This window comes from Temnothorax americanus, unplaced genomic scaffold (assembly GCF_048541705.1).
Source record: "Temnothorax americanus isolate GAGA-0224 unplaced genomic scaffold, ASM4854170v1 Scaffold167, whole genome shotgun sequence".
NCBI classification, from domain to species: domain Eukaryota; kingdom Metazoa; phylum Arthropoda; class Insecta; order Hymenoptera; family Formicidae; genus Temnothorax; species Temnothorax americanus.
The window spans coordinates 80215-100682 of NW_027509304.1; the positions used below are offsets into that span (position 1 = coordinate 80215).

The 20468-nt window shown below is 42.1% G+C and overlaps 6 protein-coding genes across 7 annotated transcripts; 4 read left to right on the forward strand and 2 right to left on the reverse strand.

The window, feature by feature from the left end:
* The first annotated feature begins 1 nt into the window (after position 1).
* Positions 2-5052, forward strand: Brun (trafficking protein particle complex subunit brun). The gene is made up of 12 exons (XM_077403061.1): positions 2-1122; positions 1302-1575; positions 1657-1855; positions 2111-2322; positions 2410-2608; positions 2696-3110; positions 3194-3414; positions 3484-3841; positions 3954-4110; positions 4180-4357; positions 4426-4649; positions 4731-5052. The coding sequence occupies exons 1-12, from the start codon at positions 185-187 to the stop codon at positions 4920-4922; spliced, it is 3567 nt and encodes a 1188-aa protein (XP_077259187.1). The 5' UTR covers positions 2-184; the 3' UTR covers positions 4923-5052.
* Positions 4787-7291, reverse strand: Pif1 (Pif1 DNA helicase). The gene is made up of 2 exons (XM_077403062.1): positions 7233-7291; positions 4787-7132 (listed from the first exon to the last, which is right to left on the reverse strand). Exon 2 carries the CDS (start codon positions 7104-7106, stop codon positions 5214-5216), a length of 1893 nt encoding a protein of 630 aa, XP_077259188.1. The 5' UTR covers positions 7107-7132; positions 7233-7291; the 3' UTR covers positions 4787-5213.
* A 582-nt stretch (positions 7292-7873) lies between these two features.
* LOC143895729 (queuosine 5'-phosphate N-glycosylase/hydrolase-like) lies at positions 7874-9468 on the forward strand. Of its 2 annotated transcripts, none has more exons than XM_077403056.1 (2): positions 7874-8170; positions 8248-9468. In XM_077403056.1, the coding sequence occupies exon 2, from the start codon at positions 8268-8270 to the stop codon at positions 9276-9278; it is 1011 nt and encodes a 336-aa protein (XP_077259182.1). In that variant the 5' UTR covers positions 7874-8170; positions 8248-8267; the 3' UTR covers positions 9279-9468. The 2 variants fall into 2 exon arrangements, with proteins under 2 accessions (XP_077259182.1, XP_077259180.1); XM_077403054.1 differs by having other exon boundaries at positions 7875-8170; positions 8240-9468.
* A 674-nt stretch (positions 9469-10142) lies between these two features.
* On the reverse strand, positions 10143-15298 carry Cpsf5 (cleavage and polyadenylation specificity factor subunit 5). The gene is made up of 7 exons (XM_077403057.1): positions 15038-15298; positions 14251-14662; positions 11881-12081; positions 11735-11798; positions 10617-10782; positions 10422-10536; positions 10143-10333 (listed from the first exon to the last, which is right to left on the reverse strand). The coding sequence occupies exons 2-7, from the start codon at positions 14367-14369 to the stop codon at positions 10312-10314; spliced, it is 687 nt and encodes a 228-aa protein (XP_077259183.1). The 5' UTR covers positions 14370-14662; positions 15038-15298; the 3' UTR covers positions 10143-10311.
* A 533-nt stretch (positions 15299-15831) lies between these two features.
* On the forward strand, positions 15832-18949 carry LOC143895727 (uncharacterized). The gene is made up of 6 exons (XM_077403052.1): positions 15832-15966; positions 16053-16222; positions 16326-16574; positions 16654-16814; positions 16983-17072; positions 17149-18949. The coding sequence occupies exons 1-6, from the start codon at positions 15845-15847 to the stop codon at positions 18226-18228; spliced, it is 1872 nt and encodes a 623-aa protein (XP_077259178.1). The 5' UTR covers positions 15832-15844; the 3' UTR covers positions 18229-18949.
* Positions 18950-19308: 359 nt separating this feature from the next.
* On the forward strand, positions 19309-20036 carry LOC143895732 (uncharacterized). Its single transcript, XM_077403059.1, has 2 exons — positions 19309-19444; positions 19539-20036. Exons 1-2 carry the CDS (start codon positions 19328-19330, stop codon positions 19992-19994), a joined length of 573 nt encoding a protein of 190 aa, XP_077259185.1. The 5' UTR covers positions 19309-19327; the 3' UTR covers positions 19995-20036.
* The last annotated feature ends 432 nt before the right edge of the window (positions 20037-20468 follow it).

The following is a 20468-nucleotide window of genomic DNA, read 5'->3' on the forward strand; positions in this document are numbered from 1 at the left end:
CACAGCCGATGTGACGGGTGACGGGTGACGGGTTGTCAAATGCTGTTATGAATGGAACAGATTTAGATTTTACTTACGTGGCGCAGGTCTGCAGGTACGAAACGCCGCGCGTTCTCGCTCTAGTCGTCGACGACGTGGAGAGATGACAGGATCGGTGACCGGATCGAACAAATCGATGGCATAAATGCGCTCGGCTATCAGCGCTATCCTGTCGAGTCCGGTGCCCGACAACAAGATGTCCCATCCCGACTACGAGCAGACCGCTCACGATCACGCCTCCCTGTTGCTGCTGCTGCGGCCGGTCGGCACGCAGATCAAGCCGAAGACGGTCGGTAGGTTATGCGAGCGGATCGTCAAGACTGGCAGCAGGTTCTCCGTGTCCGACTCCAGCGGCGGCACCCGGGACATCCTCGCCCGATTTGTCCGGGAGCATCCGGTGGAGAACAACGACTGGGGGGACTTTCAGACGCACAGGAGGCTCCTAGGCCTGATCACGTTCGGCAAGTACGACACGCAGACGGAGCTGAACGAGCTGTGCAGAGTGCACGAGACCCTCAAGGTCAAGTACAGCAGCACCCTGTACGACTCGCGTGCCATCCTCTTCGGTCCCCTCGAGTCGAACGGCCGTCACGAGCCGCCGCCGGGCTACGCCACGCCCGGCAACTTTAAAACGCGGGCGATATTCTATGCGGACGAGGCGTGCCCCGATCTCGAGACGCAAACGGCCGAATATCTCAATTTTCTGTTCTGGATCTTGGAGTCGAAAAGGCTGGAGCGTTCCAGGGAGAAGATAGACCGTGTCTCTCTTCTGTTGGCTCCATTTGAGAAGAAAGATTTCATTGGGTTAGACCTCGAGTCGAGAAATAATAAGAAGAGATGCGTAGGCCGCATGACGAAGCATTTGGGTGATCTGTGTCTTCAAGCCGGACTTCCAGCCGATGCCCTGAACAATTATAATTCCGCAGCCAACATTCTGCAAGCCGTCAATGACTGGTTGTGGCTGGGAGCGGCGTACGAAGGTCTCTGCGCTGCTTCGGTCTTGGTTCTTTATCCCAATATGTGCCGAAGTCTTCCATTGCAAAGAAATTCTTCCCTGCAAGAAGGAAGTCCAAGTAAGCAGAGGTATGCTAGATAATCTCTGAGCAAAGTTATTGACGACACGAAAAACATCAAACCGTCTTTTTTCTCACAAGTCATTGTGTAATTGAAGCGTCGAAGCGCCTCCACTTTTATCGTGTGAACCATGCGGTTTAAAGATGTGAGAGCTAATGAATAATAATCAATTATTTGTCATTTTATAGACGAGGATCACAGGCTCTTACAGTTTTGCCGTCTCCGCCCAGTATAGACGTGGTAAAGGCCAGCATGCCACATATTTTACTACCTGAGGAAATATCTAAGAAATATCGCGAAGCTATAGTGCATTATAGTAAATACCAATACGCGGGAATAATTGAAACTGAAGCTAGTTTCAAAGCTACGAGAATCTCAATAGAACAGAACTGTACCTTACAAGCTGCGTCATATTTAAATAACGTTGTATTGATTAATTTGTCTCTGAGCGAGCAAGAAAAAGTACGTGGTGTATTAACATAACGCAGAAAACATCAACGTATAAAAAGCTTATCAAGGTGTTATATAGATGAAATATTTCAGATTGATCGATTTACTACATTGTCAGATCTATATACGAGCTTTGGTTTCGACAGAAAAGCGTCATTCTGTTTGCGATTGGCCGCCACTCGTCATGTATCGCAAAATAATCCTAATCCAGACTGGCAACAATGTTATAATTTGATGTTGCAAGCTACATCTGGATTTAAATTATCTTTAGATCCTGTCGATATGCCACCAGGTTACTGCAATTGTGTTAAATTTTGTAAAATTTTACATTTACCTTAAATATATTTGCCTGATTATACATTATTATACTCTTTTAAATTATAATTTTAAAGAAAAAAAAATATATATATATATATATGTGTGTGTGTGTGTGTGTGTTGAAATTCTTTTCAAATACGTGTTAATGAGATATCTTTTAATATCACATTTCATCTTTCTGTTTCAATTTGTTTTTTGTGATGTTTAAAATCGTATTGTTCTCTTACAGATGGACAAAGAGGATGGCCGGCTATACAGATTCAAATAATAAACGAACTTGTTGCTGCTGCCAACCGAATGGGCCATCCGGCACTCGCTACGAGGCATCTGACGTTTTTGCTTCAAACAATGTATAATCATCTGACGCTTACCGAACGGAAGGATATTGCACTACAGTTACAAAATGTATCTCAACAGTGCGAGGGTGCGCCAGTCCCTCTTGTATGTTAAAAAATAATTATATAATGATATGAATAATTATTATGAATTGTTTTCCATATAGAATAAACAATGTTTTTTAAACGATAGGTTTTAGATTCTGGTACTGTCATACCACCGGCTAATTTATTAAATATACCAAAAACAAAATCGTTTGCTCTGAAAAACATGCAGCCACACTTGCAGCCTCAAAAGATAGAAAGGGTGAAAGAAGATCATGGTCCATTTTTATTTACGCCAATTAATTTCGGATCGTTGGAGCGCAAAAATACTTTTAAAACAAAAGTTGGTACGTGCATACCTAGATATGTTTTATTATATTACCATCTACCGTCAATAAAAGTGTTAATCATAAAAGATAAACTTTTTCCAACAGATTATTTGTGGGTGGAAGGAGATATCTGCGAGGTGTCAATGCTGCTCATAAATCCTTTACCATTTGAATTGCACGTGTCTAACATGAGACTTTTGACAAACGGTGTAGTATTCGAATCGATACCAGAAAGTATTAGCCTGCCTGCTGAGTCTGGTCCGCGTGCAGTTACGTTAGCAGGCAGACCCAAGGAAGTTGGAGATTTAGAAATACTCGGATTCAGCACACATACATTAGGAGTTAAATCTAACTGTAGATTGAGATACATGGAGAGTATGTTGCATCCTCAATATACGGTCGAAGTCATTCCAGCCTTACCAAGAATCGATGTCGCAACTAGTTTGCCTCAAACTGCTAGTTTCAGTTCCGGCGACAATATAGTTACCAGCGCGAGTATATCTCTCTATGGCGGTGAGAGGTTTGTGTCTACCGTTAGCATTAACAAAATTTTTTTTCCCTCAATACCATTTTCGTGTTAAATGGTTTCGCTTACATTTGCAGCGCCGAGTGTACCGTGACGATAACGAACGCCGGTCAAGTTCCTATTGAAATGGTCGAGTTATCGGTACAGTCCACTCTGGATGCTGTAACTGAGAGTAAAATTTTCAAATGGAGCGATGAGAATCTAATGACGCACGTGCCTTTACAACCTGGCAGCAGTGCGAGTCTTACTTTATATCTGTACGCAGCGACGGACTTTATAGCGCCTTCGATTAGAAATGGTAATTGCTAACATAATTTTGAAATTTCAATATTTTTCCTCTTTGCTGAATTTACAATTTATTTTTCAGATGTTACTAGCAGTACCTGTCTTAGTCAACCGAGCAGTTTAATGTCACATTCAGGCCACAGTTCTTTACCATCTAGACTTAGTTCTCCGTCTCATACGAAAAGACAATCCGAGCTGACCTCTTCCTTCAGATCGGGACGAAGTTCGCACTCCGGCCACTCTTCTTTAGCGAGCACGCGTTTGTCGAAACTTGCGGTACCTTTGCAGACGTCCAATATTATCGAAGGTCAATTGAGGATAAAATACTCAGGAGGTGGAGGCTTGGTAACTGGATACTGCAGAATTTCATCTGTTTTTATAACCATTGAGATGCTACCCAGTGTGCAGATTACTACGTGGGATGTATTGCCGGCTGAAACGTAAGTCACGAAAACGCAAATACTTATCGTTAGTAAAATAGTATTTATTTATACAATTTCAATTTGTATCTCATATGTTATCTATAAAAATTTTTTCGCTAACGATTTTTAGACCATTGCAATTTTATCTCGTACTGGACGTGACAAACATGACAACGCACGAAATGGAATTGCACTATACGCAAAATAAATGTATATACATGGAAGGTAAAGAACCATGTAGAATTCCTGTTCCAGTTGACAGATGTCCACTTAATAAATTATCTATGGTAATAACGGAGACGTGGCCTATTCGAAGACATACCGCGCGATGTAACACTATTTTTTTTCACTTATAGTTAAATGGTGCTGGTGACACAAGTGAACTCGAAAAAATATGTGCCGAACATATAGCTTCGTTGGTTGATCTACGCTGGCAATTACTAGGTACCGAGTCAACGGGAAAAGCAACTCTATCCGGCATTACTTTAACTCGGGATATGTTAGATCTGGTCAGAATGAGTCCTCTACAGTGGGGTGCGTATATTTATTATGCGTATGTAAAAAAAATTAAAATTACTAAACAAATTCAACATATTTTCCAGAAATAACTATTAACGATATTATTGTAAAAGCACAAGAAGAACTGTCGTGTGCTTTGGGTGAATGCATAAGCGTTGGTGTGGGAGTGTGCAATGCTCTGGAGCATCCGCTGAGTGATCTTACATTGTCCATTACGTTCTATCAGGACCATCATAATGGAGTGAATAATTATCAGTTGGAAACAAGATTATCCATAGCTGGAGCAAATAAGGTCACGCTGCCTACTGTGAGTCACAACTTTCATAAATACAATTTGTAGCTGTATACACACTTGTCTTACGTTCTCGAATTTATGAAGAAACAACAGTTACAGGAATCCGGCAGAGCCTATCATGAATGTCGCGTAGTATTTTTCACTGCTGGTCAGTACAAAATAGATATTCAATGTAGTAGTAGAGAATCCGCTCCAAATTCTCCAATACTTTATTCGGAGCTCGTAAATGCGGGACATACTTGGCGTTATATACCGCCCATCGAAATAACTGTCGACGATTATTAATATAAATATAAATATAAAATACAAATTACCGTCTACATCAATGAACTGTGTAATATTTGTAAAAAGAAAGAACCGAAACGTTGTGTATTACGTATATACATAAAAATAAAGAAAAAATATTTACTTAAAACATTTAATAATTATTTCACGTACGTCTGTGCGTGCGTCTTAAACATAAATTGCTTACTTTTAACAAGCTATTGTGTATATATGTGTGTGTGTGCGTGTGTGTGTGTGTGTGTGTGCGCGTGTGTGTGCGTGTGTGTGTGTAGATTATAAGAAATATAAATACTATCGTTTATTTCCCTCCAACTTAATTTTCTTGCCGAGAGGAATCATTTCCATCTCTTGCACCGTCCTCCTGAACTTTTTGTAAAATTCAAGTACAGCTGTATTAGCCCACACCTGTTGGCTATTGAAATCTAAAACACGTAAACTTTGTAAGCTCTGAGCTCTCGAAAGTGCTACGTAAGACTGACCGGCGTCAAATACCCTCGCCAAACACATTTCCACACAGTCTAAAGTTAAGCCCTGACTTTTATGAATCGAAAAGGCCCACGCTAGCTTTAACGGAACTTGTTTTCGGTGTACGACAGCACCGGAAGTAGTTTTGATAGCCCACTTTTCCATCTTTGCCTCATAATGAGTTCCAGATCGCAACTGAATCACCGGTATATCATTTTTAAAGCTAACAACAACACCTCGAGCTCCGTTCACCAATCCACTGTTAACATTTATATTTTTCAGCAGCATAACTTGCGCGCCAACTTTCAGTACTAATTTGCCAGGTATAGGCAGCTGCTGATCCAACACGTACGTCATAGAACTATCGGAATCTAACGCCGTATATACTTTACTCTCGCCCTTAAGTTCATCCAACTGAAATTCATTAATCTCATCGGCCTCCTTCACGTGCGAACATAATCTAGTTGCTAATACTCCATTGCCCTCAATTTTTTGCTTCGCCGTTTCCTTCAATATATCTACGACGTCATCCGTGACTCTACCTATCCTAACGCTATTTAATATTTTCACGAACGCCTTGTCCTTTTGTCGATGGACCGTCTGTAATTCAAAATTAAAGTGAACACATTTTTGCCAGGCCTCGCTTTGAAAGCAAAACTTGGCCTTGTCGTCGGTCCTAGACACGGGAGGTAACTGAAAGAAGTCACCGCACAAGATTAATTGTATTCCTCCGAAGGGTCGTTCCGTTCTACGCACGTGTCTCGCCACCGCCTCGATCTTGTCAAAAAAATCACCGTTTACCATCGAAATTTCGTCTATCACCAAGTGTTTCGTTCTCCTCCATATCGAAGCTGCGGAGGGACGAGAGGCCAACTGGACGCATCTCTCCTTGGTGGCGGTACCGAGACCGATACCGGCAAACTGGTGCAACGTAATTCCACCTATGTGACAGGCTGCTACTCCAGTGCTCGCCGTGGCCATCGTCACGTCCGGGGGAAGGGCCGAGATTATCTTCCTCAGTAGAAACGACTTACCGGTGCCCGCGCTACCGGTGAAAAACACGTTCTTCCCGCAGAGTACCGCATTCAGAATTCGCGTTTGCTCCTCGGTCATTTCTCCCGCAGTAGGATTCTCGTACAGCTTCTTTGCCGCGGGTACCTTAGCGACGTGGCCATCGTCGCTGAAACGCTTCCGCTTCCTGACCACGCCCGGCGACGGAGTGGTGACCGTCGCGCGTGACACAGCCATAGCTTTCTCCTTCGCTCTGTTGACCTCTGTGCTAGTAGCTGGACTGATGTCCTCGCCCTCGCCACCGCCGGCGCCGCCCGGTCGCACATTCGCAAAGAGCTTCTCCCACGAGGGATCCTTCGAGACTCGACGTACTTCCTGGCCCGTCAGCTTGACGAATATAGTCTTGAGAAAATTTATCAGCTGGGAGGAGGGTGCGTTTGACAGAAACAACGTGCAGTTCTGCTCTTTAAACTTGATGGACGCCTTCCCCTCGGTCATGAATTTATTAAATACCGATATACCTCTTAGGGGTAGCTTCGTGAGCGCGTTCGCCTTCTCGGCGCGTACCTCGACCAGCAGCTCGCGCTGCGTGTCTCGAATCAGGCGCAACGACGCCGTCCGGTGAGTCGCCTTCCTCAGGATGGATCCTTGCGCGTTTAACCATTCCACGGCAACGGTGCAGGTCAACGAGCAGCTGTCGGAATCCATGTCTCCCCGCAAGCAGAGTCGTTCACCTAGGAAACGCGAAACGCCACGAGCAGTTGCCTCGATAACAATGCGACGATCTTAACAATAGACTTAATGTTTTGTAAAGATATTTTAAATTGGCGTCACCTGAACGCGCGACCACGCGCGACGTCAACACCGGCAAACAAACGCGAACGCGCCAAACGGTAAACCAGAAAGCGCGCGCAATATCTCGGCGCAGGATGCCTTAAACCAAAACTTGGACCAAGTTCTTGCATCGTGGACACCGGGCTTTAAGAACTTGGTCCAAGTTTTGGTTTAAGCCAATCAACTTGCAGCTCTTACAGAAAAGCAGCAGTTTCATTGGCTTAAACCAAAACTTGAACCAAGTTCTTGCATCGTGGACACCGTGCTACTCACTGGGCGCGTTCAGCAGAACAAACCGCTCAGTAGCAATCGAACGTGATTGGCTCTTACTTTTAGACCCAACAAATCAACGTAACGCGTTGATAAGACGACACTCAACAGTTGTGTCTGCTGAACGCGGCCACTGGATGGACGTAACTAGAAAATGAATTCTCCTATTGGCTTGTGGCGAGTGGCTTGTGTATAGAGTGTGTTCCGAAATGTATCGAAGATCTATAGCATTTTCTGTCATTTTTTTGCAGTTGGAAATGATGTCATATACTTGTATCAGCAGATATCTTGCTAAAACGTTTCGATGAAAAAGCCAGAAAGAGCGCGAAATCGATTAGCTGAAGATTGCGCTCCACTTTTGGAACGGCCATTGTTCAAGCCGGTACCGGTACGCATGGTGGAAGTAATAAGGTGTGCTCGTATTGCGGACACATTTTCGTCTGTTCTGCGCATCGTGACAAAAATCGTCCATTTTGAACTCATACTAACAGATTCTTGTGTCGGTGTGTTTCCGTTTGAATCTCCTGCCAAAATTGAAAAAACATGGCGGACTTCTGTCACGTTCTGTGATTGAATATTGCAAGAAACGTGCGCATAAGCACACCTTATTTACTTCCACCATGCCGGTACGTAGCGAAAAAGCGAGGGTCATTCAAAGCATTTGTAAGGTAAGCGTCAAGTAGATAAATTGACAGTCGTTGACAATTGTTGACGGTCGTTGATAATCGTTCGGCTAGACAAGTAGACATCCAAGATCCAGACATCATGGTCCTGATGCCAAAGGAGTCCGCGAAGCTGGTTGCCGGCTTGGCGAAGGACGTGTTCATCGAGCAGGCGGGCGTGAAGAAACTGGCCTTGGCGATCCTCGATGGCTTGAAAACCGGTAAGATTCGCGAGGGCACGTTCTCGCAGATCAAGTTTCATCCCAAGCCCGACGATCCCAGGGCGGCGGACTGGATATTCGTGCTGGACACGTTGAACTTCTCCTTCTGGACCGAGACGGGCGCGAAGAAATGGAGAGTCAACGGAGAGACCGGCTACTTCGCGTTCTGCGCCGCGGTCAGTCGGGCCATCGACGACGGGAAACCCATGTGGGATCCCAAGTATTACTCGCGGATAACGCATGCGGATGCCGAGGTCATTTTCCGTGGCGACGACGAGGTCAGCGTTCCGCTTATACACGAAAGAATCAAGGGTCTGCACGAGGCCGGAAGGGTTCTGTTGGACAGGTATAAGGGCACATTTGCGGAGTGTATCGAGTCGTGCGAGGGCTCGGCGGAGAAGTTGCTCCGGCTGATCGTCAAGGAATTCGACTCGTACCGGGACGAGGCCGACTACGAGGGGCACAGGATCGGCATCTACAAGAGGGCCCAGATACTGATCGGCGACATTTGGGCCTGCTACGAGGGACGCGGGCTCGGCGAGTTCCACGATATCGACGGCATCGCGATGTTCGCGGACTACCGTATCCCTCAGGTGCTCGTGCATTACGGCGCTATGCGCTACAGCGACTCGCTCATGGGCAAGCTGAAAGCCGACGAGCCGTTGAAGCAGGGCAGCAGGGAGGAGGTTGAGATACGTGCCTGCTCGATCGAGGCGGTCGAGCAGGTGCGCGACGAGGTGCGAAGATTGATCGCAGCCGATCCGAACGTGGGCCTGAACCCGTCCGATGTCAACACGATCGTGATCGACCACTACCTGTGGGACTACCGGCGAGAGTACGCGCAACAGTTGGAGCACATCCCGTTCCACAAAACGAGAACGATATACTATTAGACGGCCGTCGCGGGACGCAAAGATATCGCCTGTTGAATGGAAAAAATATCGAAAAGTTTTTACATACCGAATACTACGTTCTAAAAACCGAATTTTATCTGTTCCTTTTTAGCTATATTTTATTATATTTTTATACCGCGTCATATGTACAAAACGAGAGAAAATAGAATAAAGTTTGTTACACGTTTCAGGCCAAACAGCTCTTTCATGTTTCATGTGTTATATAACGAGATCGATTAGATAATTATTGATAAGACATAAAAGATATCGTCACGTATCGCGTACCGCGCGCGCGATGTGATATTACGCAAGAATGAAAGAGAGTGGAAAGAATGTAAGGCGGAAGAACTTCAATTACTTACTATACAATAATATGAATGTATTTGATGAAGATATATTTACATGAAATATATTTCTTTAATACTGCCGCTTACGAGATAAGTCAGTTCAATTCAATTATCAACGACGTGGTTTATCGGGAAGTCCTCTGTTATCTTATCGTAACAGAAAATCAAAATTGTGTCAAATTATAAATTATCGATGTACAATCGCTCTACGCTCTCTCGTTACATAATAATTTTATTACGAGTTTAGAAAGTATTTTTAGGACTTGTCAGAAACTGCATCTCGGTTACGGTTTCCCATGGTATTATTCGCATCGTAATCGTTATTTTTGTGAGAAGCACGTAATACAATTTATATATATTTTGGTAAATAAAACTAATAAAAATGTTTATGTACACTTAAAAATTAATGAATTAGATTGTACTTCTTGCTGTATCGTTACAGATACAAAAACAAAAGATAGAGAAACTTACATCTAGATACAAAAGTTGATGGAATGAGATTATAAAGTTACATAAATACTACTTAAAAAATGATTTAATTCGCAATGCGTCATATACATAGATCAGAAATTTCCCTCAAATATCAGCATCGTTTCATACCACATACGCGTCTAATTATTAAAAACCTCTAATAGATTTCATTAAATTAAACCCAATATTTCGGTCTTGGTCTTTTAATTCTAGTTTCACATATAGATGAAATTAAACCTGAAACACAAAAATAAATGTAATTTTGTAATATGTCGTGTCTCGTTTCTTTGCAAAATATAAAGATTTTTTTTTTCTTTACACATACCTGCACAAAGATTGTGGCAAAGATGAGATTATGGGACCGTAACCTTGCGAATTGTCATACAATTCGAATAATGGTGCAGCGACTAACTTGTAGTTCTTCGGTACAGCAAAGAGAGCTGAACACAAAAATAACAAGTAAATACACACGCCCATGAGACGATGAGATTAGTTAAGGTTTTCTGATGCGTCGTTATACCTTTCTCTTGTAGTTGTACGAGAAATAGTCTCTTATGTTCTTTCGGTTTTGTGATGTGTGGCGGCACGTACGGATACTGAGGTGGTTCAAAGTTTGGACGCCACCAATTTCCAATGGTGTCCTCTATAACCCATTCCTGCTTCACCCCGTCCTGCCGTCCGAAAGTCTAGAAACCAATCCCATTTGCTGTCTAACATTGTATCGTATTGAGCTTCGAGTAACTATGAGAATAAAATACATTCTTCCTCTGTCAGTCTACTAAGAACATGGTTGCACAATATTTATTATATTTCGAGACATTTACGGCGGTCACCTAATAGCATCACGTCTAACAATATTCAAGTTTATCGACGATTGACACGTAGCAATGAATCTCTTTGAAATCGAAAGCTGATATGGATATTCAAACGTTTGCAGGGTTTTATACATGTACGTTTTCTTTCACCTATGATATCTGTATGACGTTGATACGAATACCTAATGTGAAACCGTCACATGTGTACTAAGTTTTAGTCAAGAATATCATAGAGATTACAAATCTCAAGTTCATTGTCTTGTGATCTGACACGTGCGAATAACGTCGTAGGCCCACATATTATGCCGCGACCAGATATCTCTTTCTTACAATAAAATTCTAAACCCTCGTCAATATATATATATATATATATATATATATATATATACACACAATCGGTTCTCCGACTTTTAATTTCAAAAATTCGCGACGCTTATATACACAGTCTTCTCGTCACTATTTTACATTCTTGCATTTCATCTTGTGTCTCTTGGACGTTTCTCTCTGTGCTGAAACACACACCATCATCGAAATAAGAACAATGTTCTTAGCCAACCGGATACACACACACAATAACGTGCGTCATCTTTTCAACATTAAAGTGTCCGGGCATGCAGCACGCCAAAAGTACAAAATATTATAAGAATAAAAGAGCAAGCCCCTATATGGAGCTACAGGCCCGGTTACATAAGTTCTACAAACGTTTGCAGGGTTTTGTACAATAATGATGATGTTTATAAAGACAATGTTACGATCTAACGATATAAAAGTGCCACTCCTAGCCAGCCTGTAAGGCAGCGTAAGGCGTCGTGCTAACTGTTACCTCTGTAAGGAGCCGTTTTAGGCCCTCTACCTCATCTTCTCCTGTATTGAGTTCTCCGCCAGGTCTGCAACAACAAGAAGGAAACGTATGAAATTTGATATCTCGTTATTAAGCTGCTAAATGTTTTCAAAGTTGTCGAAACGTACAATTTGAAGAATGTTGTGCCGAGTTGCAGAAGAAGAACGTGTGGCAGTCCATGCTCGTGTACCAGTAAGACGCCTTCTACGCTTCTCCGCATGCCGATCTTGTCGAATTCATCTCTCATGCGCTGAAACCTTGCTGGTACCGATGGATCTTTCTCGAAGAGTGGCTCTTTTGTTCCAAACGTATAGTTTGTCAAAGGATATCTATGATAAATGATTCGTATTCTTTTGTTAGGCTCCTGTATACGCTTAACTTAATCCATCAGTAATTTTATCCAATTTCTTCAAATACAGCTTGATGGTTCGATATTACAATATTCACAGAAACTATGTAAATATACACGATACAACAATTTAATTTTTTTTCCGCTATTTTCATATTTCACGTTTAACAGTATAAATGCTTAGTAATTTAAGCACGAAATGTGTAGATATTTAAAATTATAAAAAGAGTTGATTTATTATCAAAGAGCCTTTATTATTATCATCAAATATTATCTCTTTGTTAATAAATATACATTAGGTACATTTAATTTTGTAATAAAGTGTATAATTTTGTTTTATTTAGAATTAAAACGGAACAAAGTTTCCATTCTTTTCTCTATTCTTTTTCTTACATTGCTTAATAACGATTTCTGTATCTGTATTTGTATTTGTAAAGATTAAAAGTATAAACATGGAACAAAATATTGTTATGCAACGTAATACAAGTCTAATTGTAAATGTTCCATTTCTACGTATATTTCATATATGATAGCTTATTTGTTATTTGTCATAAAAAAATATCGCTTTACGTTCAGCTTTTACATGTATAAAATACGCATGTATATAAAACATTTCAACACATTACAAGTTGTGCATTCACATAAAACACCTGATATAATCAAATTAATTGTAATCAACAGGCAAACATAATTTTGTTATTTGTGACATTACAATCGTATCTGCACAAGTAAATACTTGAGCAAGTACTCGATAAATAATACAAATATTTCATCATATTCTTAGATTTCTACCGTTAACTTGTAATTACTGACTGTGCGTGCTTTATAAAATTATTTAAATTTATTTCTTTAACTTTTTTATGCCAATAAAAATAATATATATATATATCAGTTTATTAATATAATGACATATTGCAACGATGTATGGAGCTTCTTTAAAAAAGATAATATTTAAGAGCTTTCAAGAATACAATAAAAGATATAGCCATTAATATTTGACGATTACATGCAAAGACCTGCGCGATGCCGCCGAGAGATACATCGATATATAAATATATATTCTTCAACATTTTGATTCACAAAACACAATTCAGATACTGCAAATGTAACGTTACAGATGCACATATATATAACATCACGAACACAAATAATCCAGTTACGATCTTATAACGTTACATAGATCTCGTTCGTAATGGTGTTTGTTTTAAGAAGATTTGTTTTACCTTCTTATAACAAACCAGAGAATAATCGCAATATTTGTATTATATTAGATACTATCTTAAAATGTAATACAACTAGGTGTATGTATATATATAGATATACGGTAATCGTGAACTACCCCGTACAAAATGTAGTACGTACGTATACATATAATACATATAGATATAGCGTGTCTTACATGAAATGGAAGAGTGAAATCACGAAACATGAATCATAAAACATATACAGGGCACAGGGCTCTCCTGGCGAGCGTACAAACTTAGAAAATAATACAGCCTCGTCGGGATCGTACGATCTGCGGTTCGCGAAATCTTAAGATACAAACCGCACCGCTTTAACAATCAAAACGAATCAAGAAAAGCAGAGACGGACAGCGCGGGGAGCGGAGAGCCTCCTCGCACGCATATTGAGAATCGACGCATTACGAGTGCGAGGGGAGCGGGATAAGTTTACTACGTCGTTCGTCGTTTACGACATTGTGGAGCGTTGCGGAGAGGAAACGCTGCGCGCTGCGCGTGAATCGAATGCCGGTGAGGAGATCCCGCGTTAATAACTCGCGTGCTCGACGCGCTATAGCCTACATTCGAGAATCTTAAGCAAATGGTATCGTAAATCGTAAACGACTATCTCGCACGTAAACCGCAGCGCCTTACATGGCGCGTGTCAAGTTGCTTAAAATTCCGGGGGTCGAGGGAGAAAAAAAAGAAACAAACGGCCGATCGTCGCGAGAGAGGAGAGAAAAAGGGGTTGTTCCTTTCTCTCAACTTTTGTTTTTCTCTTTTAGAAGCGATATTTTGGATTGCTAGCGCGCGTCTGCCCGAGGCCGGCGTCGTGGCCGTGGTTTTCTATAGAAGAGAGGCGGTCAGAAATCACAGTTAACTCTAAAAAGGATAAAATTCTGGCTCGCGCGTCACGTCGCGCCACTTACAAATTGACGGTCCTGTTGATGGTGACCGACTGATTCTGCACCACCTTCCCCTCGAACGAACTGTTGCTCGCCCGCCGTGGCCAGCCGCTACCCTTAACTTGGTTCGTCGCCATCGCCATTTTCGTCCCCTCGACCGGACCGTCGAGCCGTCGAGCGTTGCTTGCCGTTGCTCTCCCACAAGTTTTCACCGACAACTCCGAATCCTCGCGAACGATTGCTGATCGCAGGTTGCAGGCAATGGATGGATTGTGGAATGGACGCCGAAAACCCCGAACCGCGCCGGAGCCGGAGCACCCTCGGTGTCTGTCTCGGTTGACGGTTCGGCTCGGCAGCGCTGGGCAGCGTGACGGTCGACCGCGGCTTTCCTCTCGGTCTCGTTGGACAAAATCCAGGCAGCCAATAAGCGCCCAGGCTGTGTAGCGACGAAATTACTCTTGTTTAAAAAAATCAACAAGTTGCCTCATGTCCATTTTTATCAATGCAGATTTTAACTTTTTACATATAATCTTGATTTAATTTACTCTTTATTTTTTCCAATTCTCTCTTAGAACTAAAAAAAATATAAAAAGTAAGTTAAACCAAGATTAAGGTTAATTAACCTGCATCGATAGAAGTGGACATCGAGCCAATTACAACGTTCCGCTACAATATTTTTTTATAATTAAAATAAAGAATATGGTTGAATATCATGACCCTTTTTTTAATAGCAGTAGACCTCTGGCAGGCAAAGTTGATTTGAAAATGTCTACTATCGTTTCACCGGATAGAATATATATCTTAAGATTACCTAAGATTCGGCAATGTATCGTAAGATCCGGGCTACGAATGTCGCTCTGTAAAGCTGAATCTTTTATCTTTCCTTTTTCTCTTTCTCTTCCAACGTCTATAATTATATCTACTCCGTTTTAAGGTCTATAATGCGGGCCTCTCGTGTTGGTTCGTTCCTTGTCCGGTTGAATTTCTTGCGTTTCCCCTTCCTTTCTCTTTTTCCCTCCAAAATATAATATATATATACGTGTATATCTTATTTCATTTTAATTTTAGACGTAAAATAACGTGGTGCGCTACGTACAAAGAACAGACCTGAACAGACCTCTTGTCAACGATGCGCCAAGTCAGGTTGGGCTAGGTGATAACGCTGTCGCGCGATCACCGTCGATCACGCGAACGCGAAGCGTCTTTTCGACCTGTCACCTGTCATAGGAATAATTTACTTGTAATTCACGTCGGTTAGGAAACGTTATTGAGGTAAATGTATGTATCAAGGCAATGCGGGGACACTCGAGACCTATGATCTGGACACCTTTGTCACTTTAGTTTTCAACCAAGTATAACGCGAATTAAAATCAAAGATAAGAATATAATTTGATTTTCATTCGCGTTATAACTTATTTAAGGACTGAAATGACAAAAATGTCCAGACATAGGTACGCGTCGTCCAATATCGGTATACATTTGCAGGTTTCGGAGAAACGACGTACGCGCAACGATGAAAATTTCCCGACGAGGCGAGCGTCGTTGTTTCGACGTTTGCAGTTTCTAGAGGACAAAAAACCTCATCTCCCCGTTTAGTCCGCAAAAGTGTATTGAAATCATGGAAACGGCTCCGACCGACACGGCTGAAGAGAGCGGAGAGAAGATCCAGATCAATCCACCGGTCCAGATAGTGCGGGTTCCAGTGAAACACGCCAATCTTGGGATACGAAGTCACGCCATGTAGGCTCTCGTAGAGAAGAATCGTGCCCCTGTTGAGATTTTTTATAAACGTTTCTATAAAATTTCGGAACACTTTTGCTTTACAGGGACATGAGCACAATGGTGGAACTTACGTCGTTCAGCACGCTGGGGAAGATACAGCCCTTTTTAGTCACCGTCGCAACCACCGCGGCCCTGTTAGTGGACCTGCACTGTCACTTGACGGACAAGGAAGTCTGCGGCTACTTGGGCGGCCACTGGGACATCAACTCGCACAGTACGTTTCAAACTGCGTTTACGTACGTACGGCGTATGGATTATTTTATCCCGCGTACGGTTGGAACGTCGAGTCATCGAACGTGATTTTCATCTTGTCGTAGATCTTTCCGTAACATGCGCGTTTCCGTGCCGGTACTCTGGTAAGGACAAGTCAGCCGCTGCAGCCGTGGAAGCTGAAATCGCAAGAGCCATGGAATGGAAGCGCGTTACGTTGGTAGGCTGGTATCATTCCCATCCGCGCTCTCACGCGTCGCCTTCCTTGAGGGACGTGGACTCTCAGTTGGATTATCAGATCAAGATGAAGGGGCCTAGCGATAACGGATACGTACCGTGCGTGGGATTGATATGCTGTGAGCGTTTCGAAGGCTTTCTTTGTCGCGCAACGAGAACGTGGAAGCTGAGCGATCATCGTTATCTTTTATTTTGCAGCACCTTACAACATGGACGGTACGTGTTACGAATCGAATTTCAATGTCTTCTGGTCTCTGCCGCCGCCTGAGAATAGACCCCACGAATATCCTCGACCTATGCTTCTCAGTTATACATTGTCGCAGGAGCACTTTCTCTCCCAGGATACCTTGGAGGAGATTGTAAGTATTTTTTAATAGCTAGCTCGTAGTTTCAGTTGCATAAATTTCTGTGCGTAAATTCGAGTACGACTAATTGTAAGTAAGATATATGTGTCCTATGTGTGAAAGATCTTATTTAATATACTATCGTGTTCATTATTGATTTTTATTCGCCATTTATCTTTATAGAGAAGAAGTATTGAATATTATAAGAGCGAAGGTGGAATCGACTTTACTGCCACGTTTAATGGTACGACGACGTATCTCGAACGTTTAAGGGTGAGTACACGCAGTGATGATAAATGCAGCGAGTTCTTGTTACGTATATACCGTCAAGTCTAAACGTCTTATATAGTGTTCCTTGGCATCGAAATTGCCCGGTCGAAACAGATCGAACAGCTCATACTGGGACGTGATCAGAGAGATGATCTGCCCAGGCTCCGAGGATGGTACGACGCCCGACTTCCTGACTATGAAATTTCCCTTGGTATCTGCCTCGGAATCGCTGGTGCCGCCAGTTCCGCCTGGCGTAGGCCTCACGGCCGGCAACGCGGCTGTTTTCCTCGCCCCGGTCAACTTCAAACCCGACGGCGGTGCCATAATCACGCCCACGTCCAAGCCCTTCGTGCTACAGCCGTCGACTTCTCGGGACGGCATCAAGAAGGACAGCAACTTGGGCCCCAATGACGCCGCGTCTATCACTCAGATAAAGGACGGCGGTTCCGTCGTGGGTTCCAAGCATATATCGCCATCGGAGATAATACCGAGCTTCCAGTCGGGCGAACTCACGGTGTCGGTGAAGAACGCCAAGTGCGACTATGATTTCGCACCCGCGGACTTTTCGAAACTGCCGAATCTGGTTGGCGACGGCAGTACCAAGTCCCGAACGTCGACGAATCCCGACTTTCCGCTAGCGGATATCACTCAACGGATCACCAAGTTCTCGGATCTGACGAAATTGGCGACTTTCCCGACTACCGATCTGGCGAAGCTGTCGAGCTTCTCCATCGCGGATTTCACGCGAACCTCATCGCCCTCGCCGTCCACGTATATGCGCAACATCGCAAACCTGTTCGGTCCCCTCGGCAAGATCTCGCCGGCAAAGGACATGGACGGTAATGAACGCAAGCCGGGCGATTTCGTCACCGTCGACGCGATTCCGTCACCCTTCAAGGGTGTCGGCTCGTCGGAGACTTGCAGAAATTTTTCGGTTAGCGCCGACGATTATGCGAACGATCGAAAGAAATTGGACGCGCAAACCGACCCGACGAAGATCGGCAGACCGGGCGAGTATCAAGGAACGGAGGATCTAACAATATCGAGCGTTAAATCTGATTTCGGAAGCATGCTGGACATGACGGCGTTGCATAAAAAGCAACAATCGTCGCAATCGGCCGACTTGGGAGATTCCTTGAATCTTTCGAAAGATCGGTAAATCCGTTAAGTATACTCGAAATATATGTATTGGTACAAAATTATTCTAAAACTTGAAATTTGCCAATTTTCGAGACTATTAATTTTCGAACGGAATATCAGGAATTGCGCGCATCCAAATCTCGTTTGTGTTATTAATAGTTTTAAAAAAGTATTATCGATATTTATCAAATGTGTTAAGAAAATTATTACATTGCGCGTAACGTTATTTTAAATCGTTTACATTTTAACGTATATTACAGATCTTATTATCAGTATTTTTTTTAATATATAAGAAAGTGTATGGCACGTATGTCGCTAACCTTGGCAACAAGACTTACTAATGAAATCTCTATATGTTTCATCTAGTGCTCAAATTTATTCTTTGCATTTTGTACCGCGATATGAAAATATATGAAAACGTATGTAAGTTGTGGACATTAAAAATGACTTCTATAAGTAATTTTTTATACAAATAGCTATTCCGTTTAGCTTAATTTTATATGTCTGAAAATACAATTATATACGCAAAACCGACGATTTATAATTACTTAAAATGGTTCATTATAAATAAAGAGAAAAATTATAGTACGTATTTCTAACCGTTTTACTAGAAACAATAAAAATATGTTGTGCAATTTTTTAAGTATGTAAAATAAGAATTAATTTTACAACATAAAATATTCAGCCTGTTGAAAACTGTAAATTCCTGAAATTATCGACATTAAAAGATTTCCCAATTATCTCGATGTTTTTATATTAAATTTCAATATTAGAAGTATTAATTACAATAAAAAAAATGGAAAACAATTCTAAAATGCTATAGACCGTTTAGATAATTTGTAATGGATTATATTATAGTGTTTTCTTTGGGATATACGTATCTCACTGATGTTTTTCACTTTTAGTAAATCATTGAATTGAAGAAGCGGATCGAGATATTTTTACCGTTGCCTAGTCGTTAGGAACATATTAATATTAATTTATGCAAAACCATCTCTGGCATTTCCCATATCCCCGTCTACATCAAAGTTTATAGATACCTGTACTTCTCTATCCTTCTTTTCGGCATTTTCAACGGCATTCTCGCTTCTCGCACAGTCTCGTCTGAGATAGCAAGGATGAAGCGTTGGTACGTCGGATTTGTATTTCTTATGTACAATTACGTGATACGGGGCCAGGATTTGATATTCCCGACTGACGAAGAGACGTCCCACGTCAGCGGTGGTAACTCTACGGTAATATATATATAATATTAATATAATATAATATTTACAGAATTTCTCCAAGAGCTTTTTTTTATGTACCTATAATGTATACTCATTCTCGCAGATGATAACGGATCGTATACCCGTGTCAATACCGGACAGTTGCCCGAAAAACATGCTCCTTTACCCAGGCAGTGGTGCAAGGAATTCCTGGGTGTGCGACTGCAGGCCACGATTCCTGTACTTTCCGTTAAACGACGCCTGCCACGAAGCCTACAGGCAGGGTCCATGTTCATCCAGGAATTACGTCGTACTTCCCAAGAACGAGGTGCTCCCACGTTGTGTGGAGAATCCTTGCTCGGAGGACGGCGTGGTGCCCTACAACGGTACGTGTTACCCTCTCAGAACTGTAGGCGGTCCATGTGCGCCCAAAGGGGTATTAGGTGTAAACGAGATCACTTTTCAACTGGAATGTGTACCTGTGGACGCTGCGCCCTTCGTGATAATAACAACCATTCCCCAAACGACGTGTCGGCCAGGCGGTCGCAGGAGCATGCTTGGAACATGCAGAAAAGTATGAATTAATTATACAAAAGTCCTAATCCCCAGTGTCTCGTCGCTATTTTTCCCCATCGCTTCTTTTATATTTTCCATACTTTGCAATGTCATATTCCCTATTAGATATAGTACATGATATCAGGATACTCTTGTGCGATATATAAAACTTGAGATAAACCTGAGAAAATCCGAGATAATTTTGACATCAATTTTTCAGTTTCAAGTACGTAAAATTTGTATATGTTGCATTAATGATGCGTTACGATACGTTTATGTATAACAAAAAATAAAAGTATGAGGCATACAAATAAAAGTTAATTGCTTTTGATTATTATACGTATATTAAAATTGAGTTGAGATATTCTCTTAATTGTTATTAACATATAAACATCAATAAAAGCAAGGTTGTTGAAAAACTTTCCTCCAACTGTAAACGAGAATTGCAGTATTATGTTCGTGATGTTCAAAAAGTTTGACAAGGATCTTATATTCTGAT

Bases quoted from the DNA above. Each gene is read 5' to 3' on its own strand.
- Brun (XM_077403061.1), top strand. From the start codon at position 185: ATGCGCTCGGCTATCAGCGCTATCCTGTCGAGTCCGGTGCCCGACAAC. The intron at 1,576-1,656 runs GTACGTGGTGTA...GAAATATTTCAG, and splicing joins CTCTGAGCGAGCAAGAAAAA to ATTGATCGATTTACTACATT. The intron at 1,856-2,110 runs GTTACTGCAATT...GTTCTCTTACAG, and splicing joins TCCTGTCGATATGCCACCAG to ATGGACAAAGAGGATGGCCG.
- Pif1 (XM_077403062.1), bottom strand. From the start codon at position 7,106: ATGGATTCCGACAGCTGCTCGTTGACCTGCACCGTTGCCGTGGAATGG.
- LOC143895729 (XM_077403056.1), top strand. From the start codon at position 8,268: ATGGTCCTGATGCCAAAGGAGTCCGCGAAGCTGGTTGCCGGCTTGGCG.
- Cpsf5 (XM_077403057.1), bottom strand. From the start codon at position 14,369: ATGGCGATGGCGACGAACCAAGTTAAGGGTAGCGGCTGGCCACGGCGG. The intron at 12,082-14,250 runs GTAAGTGGCGCG...CATTTATCATAG, and splicing joins ATCAACAGGACCGTCAATTT to ATATCCTTTGACAAACTATA. The intron at 10,334-10,421 runs GTATGTGTAAAG...TTTGTGTTTCAG, and splicing joins TTGCCACAATCTTTGTGCAG to GTTTAATTTCATCTATATGT.
- LOC143895727 (XM_077403052.1), top strand. From the start codon at position 15,845: ATGGAAACGGCTCCGACCGACACGGCTGAAGAGAGCGGAGAGAAGATC. The intron at 16,223-16,325 runs GTACGTTTCAAA...ATCTTGTCGTAG, and splicing joins CTGGGACATCAACTCGCACA to ATCTTTCCGTAACATGCGCG. The intron at 16,575-16,653 runs GTGAGCGTTTCG...TTTATTTTGCAG, and splicing joins GTGCGTGGGATTGATATGCT to CACCTTACAACATGGACGGT.
- LOC143895732 (XM_077403059.1), top strand. From the start codon at position 19,328: ATGAAGCGTTGGTACGTCGGATTTGTATTTCTTATGTACAATTACGTG. The intron at 19,445-19,538 runs GTAATATATATA...TCATTCTCGCAG, and splicing joins TCAGCGGTGGTAACTCTACG to ATGATAACGGATCGTATACC.